Raw genomic sequence first — 25690 nt, 5'->3', positions numbered from 1 at the left:
AGATGGAGTTACTGTAATTGTAATCGGTTACTTACTTTCTGTAACGTGTACAAGACCGGTACAGAGCTCTGTAGAGATAGTCAAATAAGGCCTTACAGACGCTGTTAGCCCAAGTGATAAAATGAAAGAAAATCTTGGTTTAAATCTCGCGCCAGTAAGGTTGAACGCTGTAGGGCTGCCATCTCGTGACATATAAATAAAAGATATTCAGCAAATGTTTTTTCGTACAAACCTATCCACAGTGTACACATATAAAATTCAATAGCATATAAATAACAATACATGATTGTTTATACAAAGCATCTTTTTGACGCTCGAAATCCATCGCCACGCCCCCATCGCTCACCGGAATCATGGTTGCCGAGATGCATACATGTGGCAACATGGCATCCGTAACGAATGTAAACATGAAGGAGATCAAGGATAACTTAGAAAACTGGGAGCATCCATCAGAACCGCTGGCCTCAATCACTGAAAAACAAGCCGAAGGTGTCTCTCATCTGATGGCTCATGTAGCGGAGCGCCCTATGCCTGTTGGTGTGAGTTCTTTTCGCACGTCGTTACTTGGCCGCACCTGTGACGCACCGATGTCTTCTGGTCCCGCCTTCTGCTGTGTTCCTGTAGTTTTGCCGCAGTTGACTGTTTGATCGAGGGCAGTGAAAAATTTGCTGCATGCTCCGGAGTAAATTGTGTACTATTAAAGTTGCTGTGCTCAATAAAAGCTGGTTGTAAACAACTCGTCACCGCTACAACAACCACGATCAGATGCTCTTAAGTCACACTCGGCCTTCGCTGCTCCTTTTAATTGAGTTTCTCGAATTGTTTGGTAGTAGTGGGAAATTCAAAGATTGAAAACTCTCGAAAGGAATGTAGCAGTCACAAATTCTGTGAAATTCATGCAACATAAATTCGTTCTCAGTTCCGTGCTTAGCGCTACGTCACTACTGCTGTTCACAGCAGTGTTCAGCCTCGGTATGGTCCTGTCAGCTTGTTCTTTCGACACATAAAAGCTTTGCTGTTAATAGGCGTTTGCGTTCCTATTTTCTGGACGCCACAGATGCCAGTGAAATCGACGGCAACGCCGTCGGACCTCAATCGCAAGGCGATGCCATTGGTTCCCGAGCTGTCCGAGCTTCCTGAATGCTTGCAAGGAGTTCTGAGGGGAGACACTGTGATTACGAATGCACAGCAGGTACGTCAACTGCTCCGACATGTATCGCGTAAATTTCCTGCATATATATCACTTTATGGCAGGTCGCTTCATACAGAAATAATATTTCTCTTTTTTAGTTTTTGACGTGGTTCTCGAAGGTGGAGGAAAAAATGATGGAAGAAAGTGATTGGGAGTACACGTATGTAGACTACCTCCCCATTTGTCGTGAATGGAATGCTGTATTCCTCGAGTTACAGTCATTACCTTGAGGCATGTGTCTGACATTTTGCGCAGAAACTACATTGACGTAGTGGCGTCGTACCGGGAGAAATGTTCCGAGCTGTTGTGTGAGATCGACGCCTCCATGGCACAGCTCAGATTGCTCCAAGAGGAGTACGAGTTTGTATCTAACAAGACGAATGCACTCCATGAAGCCTGTGAACACTTGCTAGATGAGCAGGTATCTGGAGCTCTCTCCACTAGTTTCTCTTCATCTTATGTTATATGTGTGTCACACTTACCAACATGTTCTTGTTGACACCCTTGCAGTCAAAACTCATGAATGCAGTTGAAAGCATTGCCGAGAAGCTTCGTTACTTCACGGAGTTGGATACATTATCTCAAGTAAGCTTAATTAGAAGCTTGTAATAGTTGTACTGATTTAACCGGTCTTACTCTCTCATGATCTTGTTCGTTCCTTCAGAAAATGGCTTCTCCTGACATTTCTGTTCTGAGTGAAACATTCATACCCCTGTTGACAAGACTGGACGAGTGCATCAGCTACCTTGAGTCAAACGTATGTGTTTTTTGTTGCCTGTACTTTACACTCTTGTCATGCTCACAGATATGTCCGTGTGCCAACGTGAAGAAGTGTGTCAGACCTGCAATCCTGTCACATATGCTACAGTGTACCACTTTTTTAACAATAGTCTTCCCTTTGGTAACTTTGCTCATTTGAGCACTACCATCTTTATGCTTAGGCAGAGAACTCCTAACGTCAACTTGATTGTTGTTTGGGTATGATCTTTTAGTAAATGGAAGACTCGTTATGTTTTTACAGATTACTGTAGTCACGGTTCTTTACTTTACAGAATTATAGTCACAATGAGGCAGTTGCCTATAACCAGCATTTAATTGTATTGTTAATCTATTTCAGCCACAATATAAAGAGGCAGCCACCTATCTCATCAGATTCAAGCACTTGCAGTGGCAAGCACTGGAAATGGTTCGTTCGTATGTGACAAGCACCCTGGAGCACACGACGCATCAAGTATTGTCTCGCAAGGACCCGCTGTGCTCTGCCGACAACTCTTTTGCACTTTTGTACGGCAAATTCAGGACTCATGCTCCAAGAATTCATTCACTGGTTGCCCAAATAGAAGAGCGTGTGGACCGAAACGCTGAGTGAGCACTAAATTATTTCCTTTTCTTGTTTTTGTTGCAGAAACTATATTGACCAAGATGCTTCTTTCATTGACAGCTCGTCATAAGCATGCCATTGAGCACAGAAACAGTTACTGAGGACATGATCTGTTTATCATTCCTTCCAGGTTAGAGCAAAGCCGACCGTGTACAGTGGAGCAAATGAAGCATGCATTACTTTATTGCAATGCACTGCCCACTCTGCAGTTTGACCAGTACTCGTGATGCTGTAGTTAGATGCTGCTAACCATGTCAAACTACTGTGTACCTATGCAAACAACTGCGGTTCAACTATTTTTTTTTTCTCAAGAGACACTCGTTCTCAGTAAATGTTGATTCTTTGGCTCTTTTTTACATTTTTCTCGCAGTGAAAGGTGCTTTTATCACTACTGGATTTAAAAATCTTTCCTACAGTCGATTCCAACTCGTGACCAGTCTTGTATGCGTTACCGAAAAGAAGTAGCCAGTTACGATTACAATTACTTCATCTGAAATACAACTGATTTCTGTGGTCAATTATGGTGCCCAAAAAATAACAATTACAAAAGAGTAATCGATTACTATTAAGTTTTTTTCCTTCCTACTCTTATAAGCTAGACAAATATAAACGGGCTAGAATGAGGCAGTGAGGCTTTCTTGATCAGTTGTTTATCACGATTCACGGGCCATTAATTTTCACCAGTGTAAGTTTTTGTGGCTTTATTTTAATGTGCTTCCTTGTTAAAACATCAGCAGCGACACTGAAATCTCTTAGTCTACACGCTGGAGAGAAGGGCAGAGTTGTAACGTATGAAAACCTACCACGCCACCTTATAGTTACTCAAAGCAATACACTTCGTGGTTCACACCGTAAAGGGACAAAATTCAAGCTCACTAAATATGACATCGTGAAGAAACGCGAACTACAGGACATGGGGCTAGTCAAATGTAGGCCACTCGGGCTTGCATGTCTGGACATTCTTGCTCACGTGGCTTTTCAGCAGCCCGACCTTTGTTTCTCTATTGTGACGGAATGTTCCGCGCTAGCACTAGTGTGTGCCAAGTTCTACTGGTGGTTACAGCGTGTTTTTGGAAAAGAAAGAAATTAATTTCTAGTGTATGATTACTGAAAAAAAGAATTGGATTGTCGAGAGCATTACCTTTGCAGAAAGTAATTAATACATGACAAAACTCAAAGAAAGTGTAATTTATTACTAGTAATCAGTTACTTGTAATGTGTTACATACAGCTCTGCTCGTGACATCCTTGCCACCGGTTTGAATTGTGTTGTGGTGTAGCACAGTCTCTAGAATCTGCGCCCAAAAATCAGTGCCAACATATGCATTTTACTTGCAAAACCAGCCATTGATGGCAACACCTGTATTTTGTTTTTTATTCATTTCTAGCTTATGGCAGCTCCATTTTTGGTGAGAGTGGTCCCTTTATAATTAAAATGTGGCACCTTATCGATGTGGGCCATTTTACATTTGTCTGCAGTGTCACTTTAACAAAAATGCAAAAAAGATTATCACATGCAAGCCTGAACTGTGATAAATGCTTGGATAAAGCACTGTGGAAATACTAGAGTGTCTTTTCTTCAAAAGTAGGTGTTGGCGTAAGGCATCAATAGTGCCTAGCATAGGGCCATTGTTAGGGCAGGCTGCTTAGCACCATCATGTGCTATGCAAATGAACTTTCCATCTGGTAGCTTAGCACAAACTAAAGCCACTTCAAGAAGTGTCAGTGCACTATGTTTAACGAGAAAAAGATGTCCTGCTCCTGTGGCTCTTCATAGTTCAGGTGTTCAATGTTGGGAGAAATTTCTCTTCAGCTTTGGTATGTTTGCTCTTTAAAACCTCTGAAGTGCTCTCACTAAGCGTTTTATCGCTAAAGAAGACTGTCATAAACACTTTTCATAGCAAGGTAAGGTGCTCCCTCATGTTATGACCTCCTTTATCTCCTTGTCAGCTTTAGACAGGATCACAGAGGCCTTCATGCTTTCCTCTTCAAGTATTGCTTGTCTCGGGTGACTGCAGGTACCGAGAGCTGCTGGACGCCTGCCACACGTGCTACTTTGGGCAGCGAGAGACCCTGCTTGGGTCCAGTGTGTCGACTGCCATGAAGGAGCTGGCAGCCACACACCAGCGGGACCACTGCGCCCTGGTGCGTAGCGGCTGTGCCTTCTTGGTGCACCTCTGTGAGGATGAGCACCAGCTCTACATGCAGTTCTTCACCAAGACCTCCGCACTCCTGGAGTAAGTCCTCATCCACTAGCTGCCGTGATAAGTGACAGTTGTCACAACCCTACCAAACTGGGAAAATTTTGGGCAGCTTTGAGAGGGTGTGAAGTTTGCTTTGTTGCCATTTGCGAACATTCATATTGGGATCTAAAGTAATGGTTGCTGCAAAATCCTTTCACCGGTTATAGCGTCGGCTAAACCTACTTAATACAGTAACACTCAATAGCCTTATACAATAGCCTCAGTAACAGTGTGCCAAAAATGAAGAACTTGCTGAGCAAAGTTCATAAAATAATAATAATAATAATGTTCATAAAATGGTTATAAGCTTGTGTATTGTAGCAAGCCTTCCAGAGATGTTAATAGTTACAAAATGAATATAACATTGTTAATTTTAGGATATGTTTAATGCTTCGAGTATTTACACACTTTGCTTACTCTTATTTTTATCATTTCTCAGTGACACATTGATTTCCCATGTTGCATTTGTGCTGTTCCTAAGTACAATGAAACCTCGATAATTCGATCTCAGATAATTTAAAATCCCGGATAGTTCAAAGAATTTCTATGGTCCTGTAATTTCTAATGTAAATTTGGCCAGATAATCAACCCGGAAGCATGCACCAGCCCAGTTGCTATGCAAGGATGTCCGATCCTGATTTTGCCACATGCCGATCAAGCAACATCTCGGAGCCTCAAGGTGGTGCTGCAGAGTGATGGCGATTATTAATGCCAATATTCAGTATGTGCAAGCACCTCAGCCCCAGTACTCGTGCGCAGGTATGCGTCAACTTTGTTTTTGGCCAATAAGGGCTACGAAATGGACAACTTCTACATGCCAATATACCGGGTGTCCCAGCTAACTAGAGCCAAGGGTTAACAAATCACTTATTATAGGCAGGCGAGTGAAACCAGTTGCATATTGGTGGCAGCCATCTTGAGCACCACAGGCAATTTTTTTGTTTTGCAAATAATTAATCATTTAATTAAGTTTAATTATCTAAATTAATAAATATTGACTTTAGATGACAAATTGCATTTGAAGAGTTGTCGAGCACCTTCCGAAACCCCCATTCCGTCACTTACGATAAGGAAACCCTCACGTGCGTCTTTTTTTCTCAGCTCCAAAGAAAGCCCGTGAAATACAAAAGAAAACACGTGACTAACGCACTTGCGCGCCACGATCGTGCTGCTCTCAAGCGTGGTTTGAGCAGCCGAAACGATCCGCACACAGCCCCCAGGGAGGCTCTCTTCACGCGCCCCGTTGGCGTAAGTTCCCGCCCTTCTGCCGCCAGCCACTCGTTGTGCTCACGCCGGAGCAAGTCCTTGAATGGCTTGTTAATGCCAACGTCTAGCGGCTGCAGCTGCCACGTCAGACCACCGGGAATCACCAGCATATCTGTACCGGTATCTTCTTTTCGGAGCTCTGCCTTCACTTTCGCGGTAAAGTGGCCGCGAAATGAGTCCAGCACAAGGAGGTTCGGATTGCGATTTTTGAGGGATGCCCCTGGCCGCAAAAGCCACACCCGACGGTACCAATCAATAACTAAGTCGTCCGTCATAAAGCCTTTTTCGTTCACTCGCACAATCACACCTTTCGGGAACATTTCCTTTGGCATAGTTTTTCTTTTGGAGACGATGTACGGTCGGAGCTTTGTGCTATCTGCCAAGCATGATAGCATAACAGTGAACCGAAGTTTCTCGTTGCCTGTCGTGAGAAGCTTAACCTCGCGAGCTCCCCTCACGCTCACTGTTGTGTTGCTCGTCATGTCGAAGTAGACGGGAGTCCGGTCCGCATTGCCGATTTGGCCGAGCAGGTATCGCCGCGAGTCGCGGAGCTTGAGGTAGTGCCTATGGAAGGCGAGAACTTTCTCCTCGTAAGCAGCAGGCAGCTTCTGGCATACACTAGTAGGCTGACAAAGAGAGAAGCCAGCCATCTTCATAAATTTCGAAGCCCAAGCCCTGCTGGCTTTGAAGTCTGTTCGGAGTATTCCAGCTTCCGCAGCCAAGACCCGGGCTTGTTGCATGATCATTTCGCATGTCACTGGAAGGGACCGATCACGTTTTTCGGTGACATACGCTGCAAGCTTGACCTCCAGCTCCAGAAAGCGTCCCAACTTCGGCCCGCGGAAACCTCTTCGCTTGGAGTCGCAATCGAAAATTTTGTCTCGCTGCTTCCGCCACTCCCGCACCAACCGTTCAGAGAACCGCAGCGGTGGCCAAGTGGTTGAGCATCCGCCTCGTATGCGGGAGGTGCGGGGTTCGATCCCCAGTGCCGCCGGGTACCCACCGGTGATACAATGGGTACAAGCTTTCCCCTGGTCTGGTGCTCGGCTTATTTAGGGTGAAATGCTTGGGAAATGGGTCTTTGACCCCACCTTGAGAAAAAGAAAAAATACCTTGTGACATGGCGCTCTTTGGCCATAGCTACCCTTGCGCCATAAAAAATCCATAATCATCATAATCAACCGTTCAGAAACGTCGAACTTGCGGCCGGCCGCGCAGTTGTTGGTTTCTTTGGCGTAAATGATGGCCTCCCTCCCTCTTGAACGCTACAGTGAATGAGCGCCAAATGCTTTTCGAACCTGGAGAGCTCATGGCGAAGCACGCGGCCGGCAGTCGAGTCAAAAGCACCAACTCCAAGCACCACCAACCAAACAAAGAGTGATCGGTGTCGGGGCGTCGGCTCTTCCAGCAAACATCGGCATTCCCCAGAAGTGCTGCTGTTACGTATTGCGTAACCAACTGAAATAGCGGCTCTTCCATCAGCTAGCGACACTCCCGGGCGCTGGCTCAGACTCTGCGATTGGAACAGCGAGCGGGACAGCGGCCGTTCCCGCGAGTGAAATGAAATGAAATCGGTTTTGGGGGAAAGAAAGTGGCGCAGTATTTGTCTCAAATATCGGCGGAAACCCAGTTGTAAGGGAAGAGATAAAGGAGGGAGTGGAAGAAGAAAGGAAGAATGAGGTGCCGTAGTGAAGGGCTCCCGAATAATTTCGACCACCTGGGGATCTTTAACCTGCTGTACTGACATCGCACAGCACACCGGCGCCTTTGCGTTTCGCTTCCATCGAAACGCTGCCGCCGCGGTCGGGTTCTAACCTGGGTATCCTGTTCAGTAGCACTGAACCATCGCGGTGGGTAACGGTGTGCGCAGTAAAAATAAAAAATAAAAAATCCTGGCCAAAAAGCCCGCGGAATACCTGAATGCTACGCTTGGAGCCGTAGAGCAAACAATAACTTCTAACATCGCAGTAGTGCCCCTGATAGATTGTTTTTCTTGCTTTTATTGCTTTTATTGGCCGGGTTCGAACCCGACCGCGGCGGCTGCGTTTTTATGGAGGAAAAACGCTAAGGCACCCGTGTGCTGTGCGATGTCAGTGCACGTTAAAGATCCCCAGGTGGTCGAAATTTTTCCGGAGCTCTCCACTACGGCACCTCTTTCTTCCTTTTTTCTTTCACTCCCTCCTTTATCCCTTCCCTTAGGGCGCGTTCAGGTGTCCAAGGATATATGAGACAGATACTGCGCCATTTCCTTTCCCTCAAAACCAATTATTATTATTATTATTATTTATTGGCAGTTCAAGGTTTCGTTTCGATTGTAAGTCAAACACACTTCGGAATTTTAAATTTCAAAAAAAAGGGTCGACTTACAATCGTGTAAATACGGTATATGAAAAAAAAAAGATAGCATCACAGCATTTATGGCACACACACTTGCAGCATTTCCATACACTGTTAACTACATGGCCATACTTGTGCTTTGTGTGGAGGCAGTGTTCTTTACATTTCTTCTTTTAAGCTGGGATATTAGTCACATAGTACAGAAATTTGAGTCGCGGCACATAGAACGTTCATAGCTGCCACCAGAATGGTGGGTTTTATGCCATGTGTGTCGTTTTTTCTTCTTTTATTTCCTTCAGTGAATTCCTGAGTCACCTTTGTGGAAGACTGTATGATGTCTTTCGTCCAATCATCATTCACATAAATCATTTGGAAACGCTGGCAGAACTTTGCAGTATATTGAAGGTACGATAATTTGTATTTTATCTTGTGTTTTAATACTTTTGAGCAATTCTCTTTTGCCATGGGAGGGAAACTCATGAGGTCAATTTATTTTCCTTCCAGGTTGAAATGATGGAACAACATGTTGCTGCAAATCGTAAGTGTGCTTGAAAGCAGCTGTATTTCAAATTGTTTCTTGACATTAATCATCTCTCTTTAATATATGTAATAAGCGGAGTTACATGCTCGCGTCACCTGACCCAGATATGGAAAAAAAATACAAATTTTTAGGACACCACCAAGATTAAATATAGTGAGAGTTTTTTTTTTTTTTTGCAATCTCATGTGTGTTTTACTGTACTCTATTCTGTTGCAACGCTGTCTGCTTTTGTCTTTGACTAGGTGATGTTTGTCACTTGAAAGAAGACACAAATATACATTATACATGCTTTATGCTACATTACTTACTTTATCATGTATGAATTGCACACAGGGCAATAGCATGCAGTGTCAAAATACAAATTCATGCATATTGATGTGACATGTGCAGCTTTTAGAATTAAAGCTTACCGCAGTAAGAAGTTTGTGCATTTGTTTTTGGCCATCCTTTTTAGGCACTTTCTTTGCATGTTCTTGATGTGCTTAGGACAACATCATATGATTGAAGCTACTTTCATGCAAAATCTGCAGCTTTTATTCTAAACTGTCCTCTTTGGTTCTTCCTTTTCTTCTACTTGACATGTCATAGCGTTTTGTATGAAAAAATAATGGTTGCATCATTGCCTGTCTTAACCTTTAGTAAAGCACAAAAGTGCATATTTTGTTAATGACTACATTGTTTACATTGCTTGCATGGGAAGTTACATAAAAGGTGTTTCTTTGGAGGTTTCCATGTCAAGCAGTAACCATTTCTGCACTATTGTATATACATATCCTTTTTTTTTCTGTGTGCTTTTTACAGCAAATGAGTTGCGAGCATTTTGTAAAGTTGCTCAGCAGATGCTGGAAGATGTACAAGAGAGGTTGGTCTACCGGACGCTCGTCTACATTCGCACAGATATCCTGGGCTACAACCCAGCTCCTGGTGACCTCGCATATCCAGAAAAGCTCGAGATGATGGAGGCATGTGAACACCATTTTCACTGCATGCAGATTTCATTGTTGCATGTGGTGTTCAACATTTTAAAACTGCACGTGGGTCTTATAAAAGATGCCATAGGAGACTGTTGTGTATTAATTTAACCTAGCACGTACCTAGGGTCCTTTAGTGTGCACTGACATTGTACAGCACGCAGGTGTTTTTGTATCGCACCGTCCATAAAGCTGCAACTGCCAAATCTGGGATTTTATCCCACACGTTGCAGTTAGTCAGGAGTAAATAGCCAGCTGTGGACTTAGCCAAAGAAAGCTGGCACTAAGTTGTGTTGTGAGTTCTTTGTAGGACTCCTGTCCCTCAAAGGTCTCGAAACTCGGCTGTTTCACACGTTCGCTCCGTACGTGCACACTTCTCCTCCTCTGCCCTCTCCCGAGCTCCACTGTTTCAAAACAAACTGCCAGGTTCTAGTGCACGTGTGCTGTTAATGCTGGCGGCAGCTGTCAGGCATGCATCTGACACTTTATGTACGCAGTTGGCGTCTCATGGAAGCAGATTGCACTTGTGTCGCCCAACCAGCTCTGGGTAGCAGATAAGTTTTTTTGCACTTCCGAGACAGCAGCACACCATCTTGGGGAAAAGGTGGATTGGTGTGGTAGTCTGAACCAATGTCCTCAAAACACCAGGCTTGCCCTACAGAGAACACAATACAGTCGCATGTTACCTGTGGTTACATGTGCAGAAGACTTGTTACTTTTGACAAGGACTGTAACTTAGCTACCATAGCTGGTTGTTCAGTTTAGTTACCAAGGATGCTTCAGCTGTTAATGCTTAAGTATACCCATCTGCACAATGTCAGCTGACATATGCTTCTACCTGTAAAATTTGTTGGTTTTCAGAAGAAAGCAAACCCAGCTAAAAGCTACTAACGTGTAGCTAGCTCAGTAATTTCAACTGACATTTTTTTTTAATTCAAAGGCTTTTAAAGCTTGTTTTTGTTAAGTACCTGGAATACTACAGATAAAAGGACGTGGGAAATGGCATGCAAGTAGTCGCATATCGAAAGAGCATTTAACTGTCAGTTGAGAATTTGCTGTTATTTTCAGTTTGGGTGGCAGGTTTTGCAGCCATTGCATGCTGTACAACTTCTTTCAAACTGATTTTTGATCACGAAGTTGCGTAGAAGTGCATAGCCTCTCACACACTATATTTGGAGTGACTACATTCATTTGAGCTTAGTCCCACTATACATATTGTGAACTTAAAGCGGACACATCTTGTATTGAAGGAAACATGGTTGGTCCTGTGTTTTCTACCCTTGAAGTCCCCGTTTTCTGCGCTGTTATTTTTTAAATATGTATCGCCAACTCGCCTGCCTTGCTATCTTGATGGTTCTTGGTCATGGAGGGCTTGATTATCCACAGGGTAAAAAGATCAGGAACTTACCATTTAGAAGACAGAATACTGGCTTTGCTACCTCTTAGTTTAGCTAGGGCCATTTAATGTCTGTTAGGTTTAGTAACATGAATTTTACATAGAGTGTTGATGTGAAGTTATTAGATGTACTGTTAGTGGTGTTTCAAGAGGCTTTCTTTCAATTTTGTAATCACATTCTCTGAAAGGCACGTCAGCATGGCAATGCTGCATGCCAAATCGTGTTTCTGGTTTGTGGATTTCATTTCTGTGCAGAGCATTGCAGAGAGTCTAGCACAAAACTCCCTGAGCAGATCAAGTTCTCGCGGATCGTTGGTGTCCCTTGGCTCTTCTGCATCGGGAAGCCTGCCCCATTTACAAAGCTCCCACCAAGGCGAGAAGCCCAGTGAAGTGGCCGTGCTTCAAGTGTCATCCGCACAGCAGGTCACCGAAACTGGTGGTGGCAGCACTACCATGCACACAACTATTTCATCGCAGAACTCGGATGTATCCACAAGGCACAAAGGATGTAAGCAAGTTTTGAGAATAGTTTTGGCTGTAAAAAGCTCAATAATTTGCAGCTTTGACTGCCCTGCATTTTGTGCACTAATGCATTCTCTCACCCACCTCTTCAACGAACTATGAGTGTTGTATCGAATATTTTATGGTGGGAACCAAATTGAAATTAGAAAATTGAATAGCTAGTAAAATTAAATAGTTTTCACTTGGAAAAAAACAAACGTTTGAAGAGACAAATGAAGGAATGTCTATGGTAACTCGGAAAGTGAACATGTTGAGCATTCTTGTGAAAGTAAAAATACCATCACGGTTTTTTCTGTAGCTTTTAATTAAGCATTAGCATTCTTGCACATTTAAAGAATGCAAACAAGCTAGAACTTGTTTTTGACAAATACAGTAAACACGTAATTAATTTATGCAGCTGTTAATTTGAAAATGAGGATAATTATAACTGCCAGTACCCTCCTGGAGAGTGGTCCTGTAAGTCTATGGCATCAGGCACCAGTTTGTTCACAGGCTGCTGAGCTTGCACTGGTTAATCTGAATGGGCTCCAAGAATTGCGCATTGCCTTAAACTCTGTCGTGCATGCAGTGGCTTCGCCACCGCCTATATAGCAACCAGCCAAGCCGAACTCCGCGCAATTTCGGGTGCTGATTGGGGCTTCGTTGGCCACTTCTTTTTCTTCCCCTAAGAGGTCTCTCAATTCTGGTGCCAATGCACGTTTCCCTTGCTTCTATCCATGTGGTCATTCTGTTCTTCCAACGCATCAGAACTGCTTGCTCGCCATGTGATAGTAACTGTTCATGCAATAAAGCCTTCACGCATGCTGTGTAGCATTTGATGGAACTATGAAAATCGGTGGTGCCATGCAGTTTTCACCTCAGAAGCAGACGACCATTGCCAAGTTTTCCCCCACATAAGTGTACTATAATTTCAACGATTTCTGGCAGTGTTTTGTGGATCATTCGAGAATTTGTATGTTTTTCCGGCCACTTGAAAGCTGAATTAATGGCATTTTATTGTATTAGTGGCATGTCTTGCAGTAGAATAAGTTCTCGTTTTTAATTAAATAAAAGTGTAGGCCTTTACATAAACCCTTTCTGTGCCATGCACAAAGGTCGGTCAAAATGTAATGCACAATCTAGTGTTTCTCATAGCGATGGCAGATGCCGTGGCTAGCAAAAGCTCTTTTTCTTCCTTTTTATTATTATTTCGAATAAACCACTACTTCTGCTACTAATGGTAAGCACTAGGGAAATGATATTGTGTAGGTGGAAAAATTGTTGCTTTGATCATCTGAAAATGCCACTGAATATTTGATCCACTTCAGTGTAGCCATTTTTATTTGCATGACACGAAAGCACGTTTGTAAAACTCTGGAGGTTGGTCATTACAGCACTTTTTCACACACGCAATGGAATTGTCATCTCAAACTTGCTTGCCACACTGGTGAACCTATAATCGTTCAAACAGATAGAAATTAAATTGCCTTTCATGAATGGCTTCATGAAAGCAGCAGAGACAGTCCCCAAGGGAACTTTTCAGATCACCACACGTTTCCTGATTTGCATCGTCTTCCTTATCAAGAGCCATTAAACTAAGCGAGAACAAATCTTTTGTACCCCAATCGTTCGAATATCATTAAGAGGGATCCTTTTGCCATACCTGTGAGCTTCGTGATTTGTCTCGTCATAATGCATTTATCATTTGGAACGCATTCACCAATAACTGATGCATTTTCACCGGTTGTGACGCTTGATGGTCTACCTAAATGTTACATTATCTGGATATCCTAATCACGAACCCGAAATATGTCAAGCCATCAAAACAAATTACTGCAATTCATTGTGTTGTCCCCTTGGACTGGCAACAACTTCCAGCGAATTGATGTTGCGGAGTTATCGACGGACTTATAGAAGAATTCGATCACTGCACATTGGCGCAGTAGGGTGTTACGTGCAGTAGGTTGTTACGTTGATCACGCATAGTGGCTTACATAAAAAACCGGAAACAAATGCTTGGTTTGAGGGTGTGAAATACCAGTGCTTCTAAGTACAAAATTTAATTTCTCTAGTTACTTACCTTTATTAAGCTACAGCAGGTTGTGCATTACTTTTTGACTGACTCTTGTATTAGAGCATGATTATCTTCAGTGAGCTGCTGCGGTGACATTGAGCCTTGAAACACTCATGTACCGAGCAAGATTTTAATGTGCTTACTTCTATTTTTAGCTAGTGTGCTCCATAATATCTATCCATGACACTAAGAGCCAGTTGAGCATGTGTGTTAAGACGGGCTGCTGTGCTGCACTGTGGTTATTGTGTCCTCCTGTTTAGAGCCAAGAAATGTTGTGGAAAGCAAGCATCATAAATCAAACTTGTGTCTTCACTTTTATGAAATAGTGAAATTTGCTGCCCCAGGCACTTTCTTAAAGCTGAAATTTGAAATAGCTTGAAGGGCACCTGAACCACCTGTCATGAAAGCTACATTTATTTGTTTTTGAGGCTTTCACTAATCTCATTATCACACTACCATGCTGAAGACAACAATGGCACACAAAACGCGCTACACGTATATTGATGCCTTAGCGTAGATGCCTCAGCGGTCCAATTTTGCTACCATTGGGCAAATAATGTGTCGCAACACTATGACTTCTTCACTTTCTATTTTTGATAGTAAGCTTGTGAACAAGTTCTCCTTTACTTTTGCACAAGGAAGGGTAGCCAATGGTAGCATATTATTTCTATTATATTTGGGACACAACCATCGTATTACTTGGCATAAAATATTATAAAGGTAAAAAAAAACACAAAGAGAATTCAGTGAGCAGTCAGGAGAGCTGCGGTGGTTTGAAGAATCCCTATAATCAAATCAAATACTTTACTCAAATAATATAAGGTGAATAGCTTTGGCACTTAATTTGCAGTTCCCATAAAAGCGTGTTTTGCATGCTAGGAGCTCCATGCAGGCAAAGGCACTTTAAGTAGCCCGAAAGAATAGCACATCACTGACATGATTTTCTGAGGCTGCTGCAGAAATGTGTATTGCCTGCAAATTTTTCGTTTGGTGCTCAAAGGAGGTCTCGTGCAGGTCTGGTACTTGCTCAGAGGGGTCAGAGCTTTGTTTATGGTGACTGCATTTATTGAACTGGTGCAGTGTCTTAATAATCTGTTTACTCTAGATAGCATTATTTATTTTATCATGTGTGCGTTTATTTTGTCTCTGCTTGCACAAGCAGCTAGATCTTTATGTGTGAAATAGAACCAGAATGCTACTTTATATGCTGTATGGTGTAAGGAACAATTGAGTGTTAAAATAACAGAAATTTGAAGGCATTCTAAATTAACTCCTTTTTTGTTTTATTTTTTGGTGGGAGGTATTTTCAGCATTTTTTAAAACTATGCTGTGGTTACATTCAAAACCACATTTTAATGAAATGGTTCATAATGACATAATAGATATAATGAAGGAAACAATCTTCCTCGAAATGCAACTTGACACATATCCCTCCTCGTGTATGAAAATAATGGATGTAATGAAGCAACATCAGCTCCCCATCCATTTTATTACACTGTACCCACAACTGTATTTGCCTTAGTGACTATAAATTGTTGTATGCAGTAAAAATTACATTTAATTGTTCTCGGTAAATTTATTTAGGCGAGAGGCCATTTGTGTGTCTGTCATTGGGCGAGTTTTCTTACAATTATGACGTTGCAGTGTGACTGAGATTTGATACATCACATTTCTCAGATTCTCCTGCTGACCTGCATGGAATGTGGTACCCCACTGTTCGAAGGACGCTAGTGTGCCTCTCAAAACTCTACCGTTGTCTCGACGTGAGTACTGGGTTAAGCTTCACCCATTTTCGTGGCGCAGTGTGGAGTTGGAATAGGAGCAGACAGGTGTGGCATGGGCTGCGTCACATGATCATGTCTTTTCTGTTCTGTGCCTGCCTTGCAAGCTTGCCACAATCCCCACCTCAGGACTACCAAAGTGTTGCATGGTGTAAGCCAGCCATTGCATGTCGTGCTGTTAGGAACGGAAATAAGATTAAGACATGAACAAAAACTGGCACCTGTTTATGTGTACGAATCCCACTTGTAACTGACTAGAAGTTTCTCAGAGAGACTGCATTGAGGAATCTGAGTCAATCGACATATGTCATGGTATAGAGGATGCTTTAAGTCTTGATTGAACTCTCTTTCAGTGTTGTCTTGAGAACATGTGTACGGAACATTGCTTGGTGCCACATTCTCGTATGGAAGGTGCAAGAACGTTGCAGCCCTACCATGCATTAAGTCACTGCACCTTTACAGTAGAGTGAAGCACCTACAAGTATGTCAGGAGTGATGGCATTTCTGACATCAATGTCCCATTTGTCATAGGCAAAGCAAGAGAAATGCACCCTGAAAATTAGTGGGCAGGCCAATAAAAGGTACATGCTATATGGTACTTGTCCAGGTGCTTATGATACGGTCACCATTAATAGGCTTATTATCCCTAAATTTACCATACTTTCTTTGTTACCACCTTTTGTAAAGCTCACTTTGTCTGGTATTAATTTCTGTTTCTTGTCTAGTTCTCAACTTCTCTCTCTACATTGCTTTTAAGTGTCCTTTTCGATTTTTTTTTTTCAGAATTTTTTTGCAGCCCTGCCAAAAAGCATTTAAGTCTTATCACCCCATCCTTCTCTTTTGCTTTTACATCATGTCATCTTTTTCTCCCAGTGCAGGGTAGCCAACTGGAACACCCTTTTGGTTAGCCTCCCTACCTTCCCTTCTCTCTCTCTCTCTCTCTCTCTCTCTCTCTCTCTCTCTCTCTCTCTCTCTCTCTCTCTCTCCCCCCCCCCTCCTTTGCTTGTCTCCGTGAAAAAGTGCTACTTCACCGCTTTTTCTTTTTTTTCTCTTATCAGAAAACCATCTTCCAGGGTCTCAGCCAAGAAGTACTGGCAACATGCATTGAATCCTTATCAACTGCTGGGAAAGAAATCTCAAAGAACAAGGTGACTGATTTAGTTGTGTCGTGTTTTTTTAACTCTATTGCTTGCGCTCATTATAGCATGTTTTTTTCGCAAGTGTAAACATGTTGAGGTGGTTTCTATATCAGCTGCTGTAATTTTTCTTCTTGCAGACGCCATTAGATGGAGAGTTGTTTCAAATTAAGCACTTGCTTATTTTGCGAGAACAAATTGCACCTTTTCAAATTGACTTTGCCATCAAGGAGACATCCCTGGATTTCACAAGAATCCGAGGTATGGACCAGTGTGTATGCATTCAAAAGCATGAAATTAGTCTTCTGTTTGTATGAGGTAAACTTCTTGTTTCACATTAAACACATCTATAGTTACTCACTTGCAATGCAAAAATAGTGTGTAAATTTATAGTATGGTGTGAAATAGTGATAGTAAAGTGTTAGTAAAAGGAAAACGTATAACAAGGAACTCCTTATCTATGTAGGTGGTTAGTTCAGTAGTGGACCTGTTATAGCTGTTGTCATTTTTTTTAAAAGAAATGGGCACAAGCACGGGCATAAACATGTGCATTCAAGAATATCCTCCTGAGCCATTCTTTGTATAAGCATACATTCTGATTTTTTTAATTCTTTCCTAGAGGCACACTAAAGGGAATTCTTTCCATCATCGCATCTTTTCATTACAAGACATCTGTCAACACGCTCCAAGCATTCTTAGAAACTTCCAGTTATTATCTTGTGTGGCCAATTTCTCTATTAAATCTGACAAAGCATCCTGGCTCCTACATTTTTAAGGTGGGAGGTTAGGAGAGTCAATCAACATGATGTGTGGCCATGATGAAGAGCACATACTGTTACTTACATCGTGTCCAAAAAGACTAATAAAAGTTACTTTCAGTGTCTTCACATATAGGATTTTCATTTGGCATCAATAGGGTGACGAGGTCCAGTCTCATGAAAGCAAATTGTCCACGCATATTTTTATTTTCGTGGGCTTAATTATTGGCTGTGTTGTCTGCGACTGAAACTATTTATTCACGGAAACTCAGAAAACAAAATGAAAGTGAGAACATCTTTTCCAGAACGCTCTTTGTGCAACTTTAGGGGGCAGTTCTTATAAATGGCTGTTAAAGATAAGCATTAGTTCAGTGTAGATAATTAAATTACATCTGGGGACTCTCAGCACTGCGCATGCATGCCTGTGTGCGCAAGCATGCATGTGCATGCGTGCGTACGTGCATCTGTGCGTGCACATGTGAAGAAAATTGAATCGAACCGAAGGAAATTGCAAATGCTGGAGGTAGAAAAGATGCTTAGAAACAAACCAACTTCACCACTTTTGCTTCCGACTGATGTATATGCATGGCACCAAACTGCTCCAGTTTGTAGCACTGCATGCCAAAATGTCTTTGTCAGCTCTGCCACAGCCCTTGGTTGAACACTGTGAACCGTTAAGACAGTCCCCCTATATTATGATCTGCTGTTTTTCATAAATTTCACAAGCTCATGCAGCAGAGCAGAAATAGTATCATATTTGCAGGTGTGTAATTCCATTCTTTTTTCTGAAATTTTTGTCGATGCATCTTGTGCAACAACGGTGTGACTTGCATACGACAATAAATGACGTACATGACACTGCATGCCATCTTTCCATCTTTCGCCGTGCCTAGTAACTGCATTTGAGAATAAATTCGATGTGTAAACTAGGAAAAACTGAGTTAGTACTTTTAAAATGTTTTCTTACGAGTAGAATAGCAAGTTGAATGCGGTGGCAGCGCGAAGTGTGCTCCGTCACTTCATCCACTCTGCCCATATTTTCTGAAGTTTCCGTTTTGGGGGTCACATCCGTCTGGCATCATGCATGTCATGCAATGCTCTTGCTCAGCATGATGCCGTGATGCCGCCTGCAAGGCAGAAAATGCTGCAACACAAAATTCAAGTTGTGTGCTGCTGAATATGCACTGGAATATGGGAACCGGACAGCAGGGAGGCAGTTCGATGTATGCAAAAAATTATCCAGTTCTGGTGAAAATCTGCAAGAGTGCTCCACAGTCGATGAAGCTAACAAAGAAGTCAGACTGTGGGAAGAACGCATGCTGGCCACAGCTTGACCGCAGCTTGAGAATCTTTTGTGCACGACAGCTAGCGCTAGTGTGTATTTTCATCGCTCTCTCTGACGACAGGATCTTCAGTGCATGATTAGGTGCAACTTATTTCTGATATTTTCAGTAAAACTGCCTTGTGCAGGAGGCACAACTTATACACAAGTGAAACTTATAGACTGAAAAATAAGGTAATTGTGATGGCATATTAGTGAAGGTAGTGAAAACATCTGGTCAGGTGACAGCAAACTTCCTCCAAAGCCTGTAGAACTTTTTGGGCACAACAAAATATCTTATGTAGCTGTGAGCCCTTTCTTTCCTGTAAAAAAAAAAAAGTAAGTTTAGTACTTGCATCTCGTTTGCTCTTAGACACACTCACCACTCTTTTTCTTTCTGTCATTAAAAAAATTAAGACTGTGTTCCTGTTAATTGCAAATGGTTCAATCTAGCAAGCGGTTTGGTTCAGTGCCCAAATAGACAGCTCAATCATATGAGCAAACACAGCTGAGATTACTTGCAGCAGTTTCATTTCCTCATACCAGTCAACCTTAAGATTACCTTGTTCAGGTTCTGCCTAGGCTTTTAATGTCTAGAATACTAAAAAAATCCAAGCTTTTAAAGTTTTATATGGAGAAGAAAAAGTCACATGAGGGGGACATACAAAGTATGAAAAAACAGCCGGTATTTTTATTTTCATGTCCCGTTTTAAGTTCTGCAAAGTACTACCCCTTTTCATGTGTGCTTAAACCCTGTTTGTTTGTCATGCTTGGTTTCAGATGCAGCGCTCAGCTTGTATAATAAGAAGTCTAGGCTTTTCTCACTGGGAACAAACAACGCTTTGCTGGAGTTTGTCTTTGAGGTGAGCATTGCGCCTTTTCCTCCTTACTATTTCCCCTCCTCAAGTTCTTCCATGCTGCTGTGAATTGGTTGCACATGACATATTGAGGTAGCAGTTATATTCTTGATCTTATTGTCACTGGCTTTTATAGTACTCCGTTTCATACATAGCAGGCAGTGCTGCGAAAGCTATGGAAGTAAGTGCGTCCGTGAAACAATATTACTCCGTCATGTGTCATTCGTCTTTCCAGAAGCCTCGGTCAGAGTTTGGATGGAAACTTTGAGAGGTATAAAACAAAGTGGTAGCATTGAAAATCACTGTCAAAACCGTGAACCGCACAATGTTCGGGGCCTCTGGCTATAATTTTCTCTGAGTATGAACTATTTCCTAGTCACGGATGGAGTCACAGCGATTCGCCCTACCAGCTGCGTATCATACCGCCGTGTGTCATTATTACTTCTTGAAGTCTCTATGAGTGGCAGGACGAAAAAGTGTTAAGAGACAAAACGAAGTGCAGGAGGTTGCCTTTCATGGTACCTGAGGTTTGTCGCAACAATATATGCCTGTTTTCACTGCAGTTCTATGGTGAAATACTGTTTGGGCAAGGTCTTAGCCTGTGCAAATAGGCGCGCTAGCTTTGGCAGCCTCCTAAAGAACAGTGTCCAAAAACATCCTAAAAATCGTTCTAAAAAACACTATAAAGGTCGTAATGCACAATATATGCCATATATTGCTGCCTATATGTAGAACCCCCCACCAATCTTGCACCTCTCGATGGCCAAAAAAAAAAAAATTTGACTCCAAATGTGAGACTCATACCCCCTCCTGCCCCACCCCACGTCATGTAGTTCCCCGTGGAATGTCATGATTGCACATGCACAGCTCAAAGGGACACTGAGGAGAAATTGAAGTTGGCTTGTATCCATAGAATACCAGCTCCTGATCACAAAAATGCCACTCTTCCTGAAAACAAAGCTCTTGTAATGTAGAAAATAGCAAGAACCAAAATACAGGTATCACCACCACTGGCCAATCTCGCAAGTACAAACGTGATGACTTCCTAGGACAAAAGGCACCACCATGGAGGAATTTTCCTTACTTCATGGATGTCACGAATCTCTGAGGCTTGCAAAGGAAGGTTGCGCACCGCAGCGCTAGTCTCCAGAAATCACGGAGTCTCCGTTTACGTCACGTTTCACGTCACTCCATTCTGTGTCGTCATAAGAGTTCTCCGTGTCGTCATAAGAGTTCTCGAGTTTGAATCGGAGCGGCGGGAAAAAATATTTCAACTTCGAATCCAAATTTCTTTGAAATAAATGCATCTTTCGCTCCCGGACAAGCGTCAACAAAGCCATGAAATGCCGAACTATCTGATATTGCTAACAAAAAAATTTTGATAGGGTTCTCCTGAGTGTCCCTTTAAAGCAATAAACGTGCAATGATGCAATCTCGAAGCCAGCGGGGGGAGGCAGAGAATAACGAGCGATAAAAGGCTGCCCACGCGTGCGGCCCGGCCAACTAGCAGCACACCAAACAGGAAATGGTGTGCTGGTTTCGGACTCGGGTGCGCATACAACTGTTTGTCTGGAAGAGCAACCACCAGCAGAAGCGAGCCAGGTAAACGGCTCACAATTCGTGCCCTTGCCACTCGCGCCTTTCGCAACCGCACAAGGCGACACAGCCGCGGCGATCTTCCCAAGCCTTCCTTGCGCACTCCTGCATAAATGCTGGTGGTCTGGCGCAGCAGAGAGCGCAAAATACGTATGTAAAAGTTATATTTCTAAAATCCGGGTAAAAAGTTTGGGGTGCGCAAATTACGCGAGTAAATACGGTAGTTGTTTTGCTGTGTCTTATATACTTGTGCAAGGTTTATTAATTGCATACCTATGAAGTGCTGTGTCTGACTGTACAGGATCGGAAGACCAGTGAAACTTTTTTTTTTCTAGCCAGGGTGTAGCGTCAAATGAATGTGAGCCTTTGCACTAGTTGGTTGATGTTGTGCATGAGTCTGTTGCTGAGTTGGTCAGCCAGCATCACTTGGCACAGTGCAGCTGTAAAATGTTTGACTCTGTGCATGCTCACAAAGTGTGCAGTGACGCAGCTTGTTGCCATCTTGATGGTTGTCTTGACCACTATGTGACTTTTTGTCAGCTTGAACTCCTCGGCCAAACAGCTTTTTTCATGTGTCCTTCTCTCTCGTATTGCATCTATTTAGCTGGCTTACATGTTCTGGAATTACACACCATTGTGATAATAGTAATGACATTTCATAGTTCACTTTTTCTTCTCATTTTTCACAATCGCCACTCATGACTACTTGCCCATGCATGATGGAAGGCGTTTTGCAAACTATTAATAATAAAAAGCCCAAGTTGTAGCAGACTACAAAGAGCAGACTTGTTGATTGCAGCTGCACTGGTGTCCACTAAAGCCCATCCTCCCTTTAAATTAACTGATGCATTAAATCAAGTAGCATAAAACACCTCTGTGATGTCATCAAACAGTTGGAAAGCTACACACTGTGTCATGCTTATCTGATAAGTGGCATGGCTTCTGCTTTCTTTCTAGGGATCATTGTCCTTAAAGGAGAACTTGATAGATTCCAAGAAAGCAGTAGACAACCAATTGAAGGCCCTTTGTGAGGAGTTCATTGCCAGTTCAGCAAAAATGCTTATTGGCCCATTGCAAGAATTCCTGGACAAGGTATGGGAGTGTGCTGTGGGAGCTTGTTTTTTCAGTATGTGTGCAGGTATTGCCTTGTATGTTATGCTGTGCTTCAAACGTGCGTGCCTGACCGTGTTCCTTTCAGTCACATAAAAGCGAACGAACTAAATCTTGTTTTCACTTCTAATTCATGACTATCACTTCTATTAGATCATTTGAAATCCTTTGAAAATTGGTTTTTGAAGAAAGGAAATGGCACAATAATTGTCTCACATCTCGGTGGGCATCTGGATCACACCCTAAGGGAAGGGAGAAAGGTGGTAGTGAGAGAAGAGAAAGAGGTTCCTTACACTGATACCGCTTCTAGTAGATCATTTGAAATAATTTGCTTAATGAGATGTGCTCATATTTAGAATGTGCTGGCAGAATTGGCTGTAGCAGGGCTTCTGGGAAGCAATGTATCCAACAAAGAATTTGAAATCACGACATACAAGAATGCTGCTACGATGCTAAGCGTCGCAATGTTGATGCACAGGGGTATTTGAGTTTTTCTTAATACAAAATGTTCTGATTCAAGAGCAGTGCAAACTTTTTGTTGTTAGTCACGCCTTTGTGACCTCCGAGATCTGTATTTAGGGCCTGTCTTTATTCAGAGTCGTCGTTGTCAAAGAAGAGAATGAGCTCAGCTTCTCTAGGTGTCTGGCTTGTTTCTATAAGCCAGTGTTCCCTGCTTCCACGCAGGCCAACCTGATTTTACAAGTGAAGCAGCAAGAGCCAACACGAACAGTGTCTCTGCGGAACCAGCCATTTGCTTCACCCGACGCAGTGGGGTCAGTGGTGAGCAGTGCCTATCGCCACCTTAAGAGCAGCTTGACCTCCCTGGGCCGAAGCATGGCTCTGTATCTAGCAAACAAGGACACTGAGCAGATCCTCTTCAAGCCCATCAAGGTACAAATTGAGGGAGTCACAGCTGTTGCTCAAAAAACCACTGTTGCCTTTTTGATTCGAGAGGCACAATAAGGTTCTAGAAGGGATGAGGCTTTCAACACCAACTTTCTTATTTTTTTATTTTGATGAACCAGAATTCGGCCCCCAGTGGCCATACAGCTCCCAAGTCACTCACACATTTTCAAGCGATTTCTTATAATTTTACACTATATTTGTAAGGAGCTTGTTGTGCTGAAAACCTGGCATCACATGTCATCTGGTATGAGTTGGGAAAAAATCCCAGAATCCCCGAAATCAGAATATTGAAAAAGAAAATAGCCAGAATTTATGTGCAAATCCAAGCCCTCTGCATGCCAGACAGATATGTAACGCGTAGGCCAAGAAAGGTCGTTGGTCCAAGTGTGTTAGAGCGGCACCTAGTGAACACATTGTGGCGTGTATGACTTAGTAATGTGTGTTTGGGATGTGTACTTATCTTACAGTAATTTTTTAAAATGCAACCGAGTAATAATGTGCTAATTAGTCATCAGAAATCGCACAGAATGAAAAGGCGGCGTTATGGTGCTTCTTTGTACTGAAACAAATGGTGTACATGTGTTAGTGGCGCAGTATGTCATGCAGTATAACTTAGAAAGTTATTGGTGATTGATAATCAGTAATGTGGTCAATAATGTTGATTGTACTCGATGGCCATGATTAATAGTATGACTGTGGATTGGTATTCAGTGAGAAATGAGAAAGAAAAGGAATAAAAAGAGCAAAAAGGAGGAGAAAATGCTGTCGCATCTACTCTTAAGGTGAAGCTTAAATGTCCTCTTAAGTTTGATTTAAATGTGATTTCTGTCGTGCATGTATTTCGCTAAATGTATGCCACAGAACAGTGCATGTTTAGGTAGGCCCAGAGGCCTGTAGCAGAAAGCATGGAGAAAATTCAAAAAGGTAGAATTCTTGTACCTACGGGTGACAGATTGGTACATTCACGTGACTGCCGAGACTTGAGTTATTTATTTGGATTAATGCTGATAGTCAGTCCTAACTTTTGCTCGTGTCTGATGATGATATAGCTCCAAGAATTACCATATTTATTACGGTTAGCTTTGTACCAGCACAGATTGAAAAAATTTTGCCATTAGGCATTAGCAAATCCCACATTACGTGGCTGCATATCTTTGTCACTTGTAGAGTGTAGAAACTTGGTTAGTCTGGGGCTAGCTCTGTATATATGCAGTTATTTTACTATTTTACTTAGTGCACTCAATCGGCTTAGCAGTGAGATGTCACCACATTAGGTTAGCTCAAACGAGGCTTGAATATGTGCACTATTTTCATTAGGCAGACGTGAGCCAAGCTGAGCTGGCATCATTGTAATGTGATCAGAAGATGAAGACAAAAACCTTCTCACTTGAGGCAGCTAAAGTTTTGTGTTAGGTGTGTGCAGTATGTTCGGCTTCATGCTAATAAAATGTGCAAAACTGAGGGGCTGCCAACAGAGGAAACTTGCGTTTTTTCTGCTTTGTTCACAACTGTTTACTTCATGTTAATTTGCGTGAAATATGCCAGACACTCTTTCTGTTTCTAGGCGAAAGTGCTGGCGGCTTATGAGAACTTGAACCAGATCGTCAAAACAAGTTACTCCGAGGAGGACCAACGAATCATTGCGTGCCCATCGGTGGAACAGGTTAGTCGCCACATTCATTGTTGTGTTCCTTGGAATGTAAAACAGTATTGAGCAGTCAACATTTATAAAGCATGGGAGCATTAGCAACATGCTGTGATACACTTGTTAAGTGCTTACAAAACTCTTAGATGAACAAGATCAAAGAGCAAAGTATAGAGTTGCTTACCTTTATTTTCTTTTTTGAGTCAGCTGTGATGCATTACTACTTATAGTGAACAAACTTGAACTTAGGTTGTGGTGGTCACTGGTGCATCTGTTCTTTTCTTTTTTTCAGATCAATGTTGTACTAACAGGATTTCAAACCAAGTGAACTGCGTCTGAGAAGCTGCCAGAGAGCTCAAAGGCAAAAACGTGTAAACACTGACACTAGATGCGAATACTAATGGAACATTGAGCAACAGGCAGATGTCAGCAAAGCTAGGCAGCAATCTGCAAATGCCACAAATTCCTTTTTTTTTCTAGCGCATGTATGTCTCTGGTATTGTGTGAATGCTTCAAATATGTACATAGATGTAAAAATGCTAAGTTATTTGGAGAAGCACTTGTATGAAAGAGCATTGTTGGCTGTTTTTCTACATTTTATAGTGCGAGGGGGTTGTTAATAGACAAAAGTATTAAAGATTTGTAAGGAAACAAGTTGTGCTTGTCTCTTTGTCTCCCT

At 42.4% G+C, this 25690-nt stretch overlaps 1 protein-coding gene across 1 annotated transcript; it reads left to right on the top strand.

Moving 5' to 3' along the window:
- Positions 1–343: 343 nt before the first annotated feature.
- Cog3 (conserved oligomeric Golgi complex subunit 3) lies at positions 344–25665 on the top strand. The gene is made up of 20 exons (XM_077657876.1): positions 344–539; positions 1058–1192; positions 1291–1352; positions 1448–1613; positions 1703–1777; positions 1857–1949; positions 2310–2557; positions 4591–4809; positions 8718–8823; positions 8923–8956; positions 9761–9921; positions 11582–11834; positions 15579–15664; positions 16741–16830; positions 16959–17079; positions 19678–19760; positions 22308–22442; positions 23145–23351; positions 24931–25029; positions 25304–25665. Exons 1-20 carry the CDS (start codon positions 354–356, stop codon positions 25337–25339), a joined length of 2595 nt encoding a protein of 864 aa, XP_077514002.1. The 5' UTR covers positions 344–353; the 3' UTR covers positions 25340–25665.
- Positions 25666–25690: the final 25 nt, after the last annotated feature.

This window comes from Amblyomma americanum, chromosome 3, assembly GCF_052857255.1.
Source record: "Amblyomma americanum isolate KBUSLIRL-KWMA chromosome 3, ASM5285725v1, whole genome shotgun sequence".
Classification (NCBI taxonomy): domain Eukaryota; kingdom Metazoa; phylum Arthropoda; class Arachnida; order Ixodida; family Ixodidae; genus Amblyomma; species Amblyomma americanum.
Note: the sequence above shows the minus strand (reverse complement) of the source record. Positions and strands in the feature narration are given on the sequence as shown.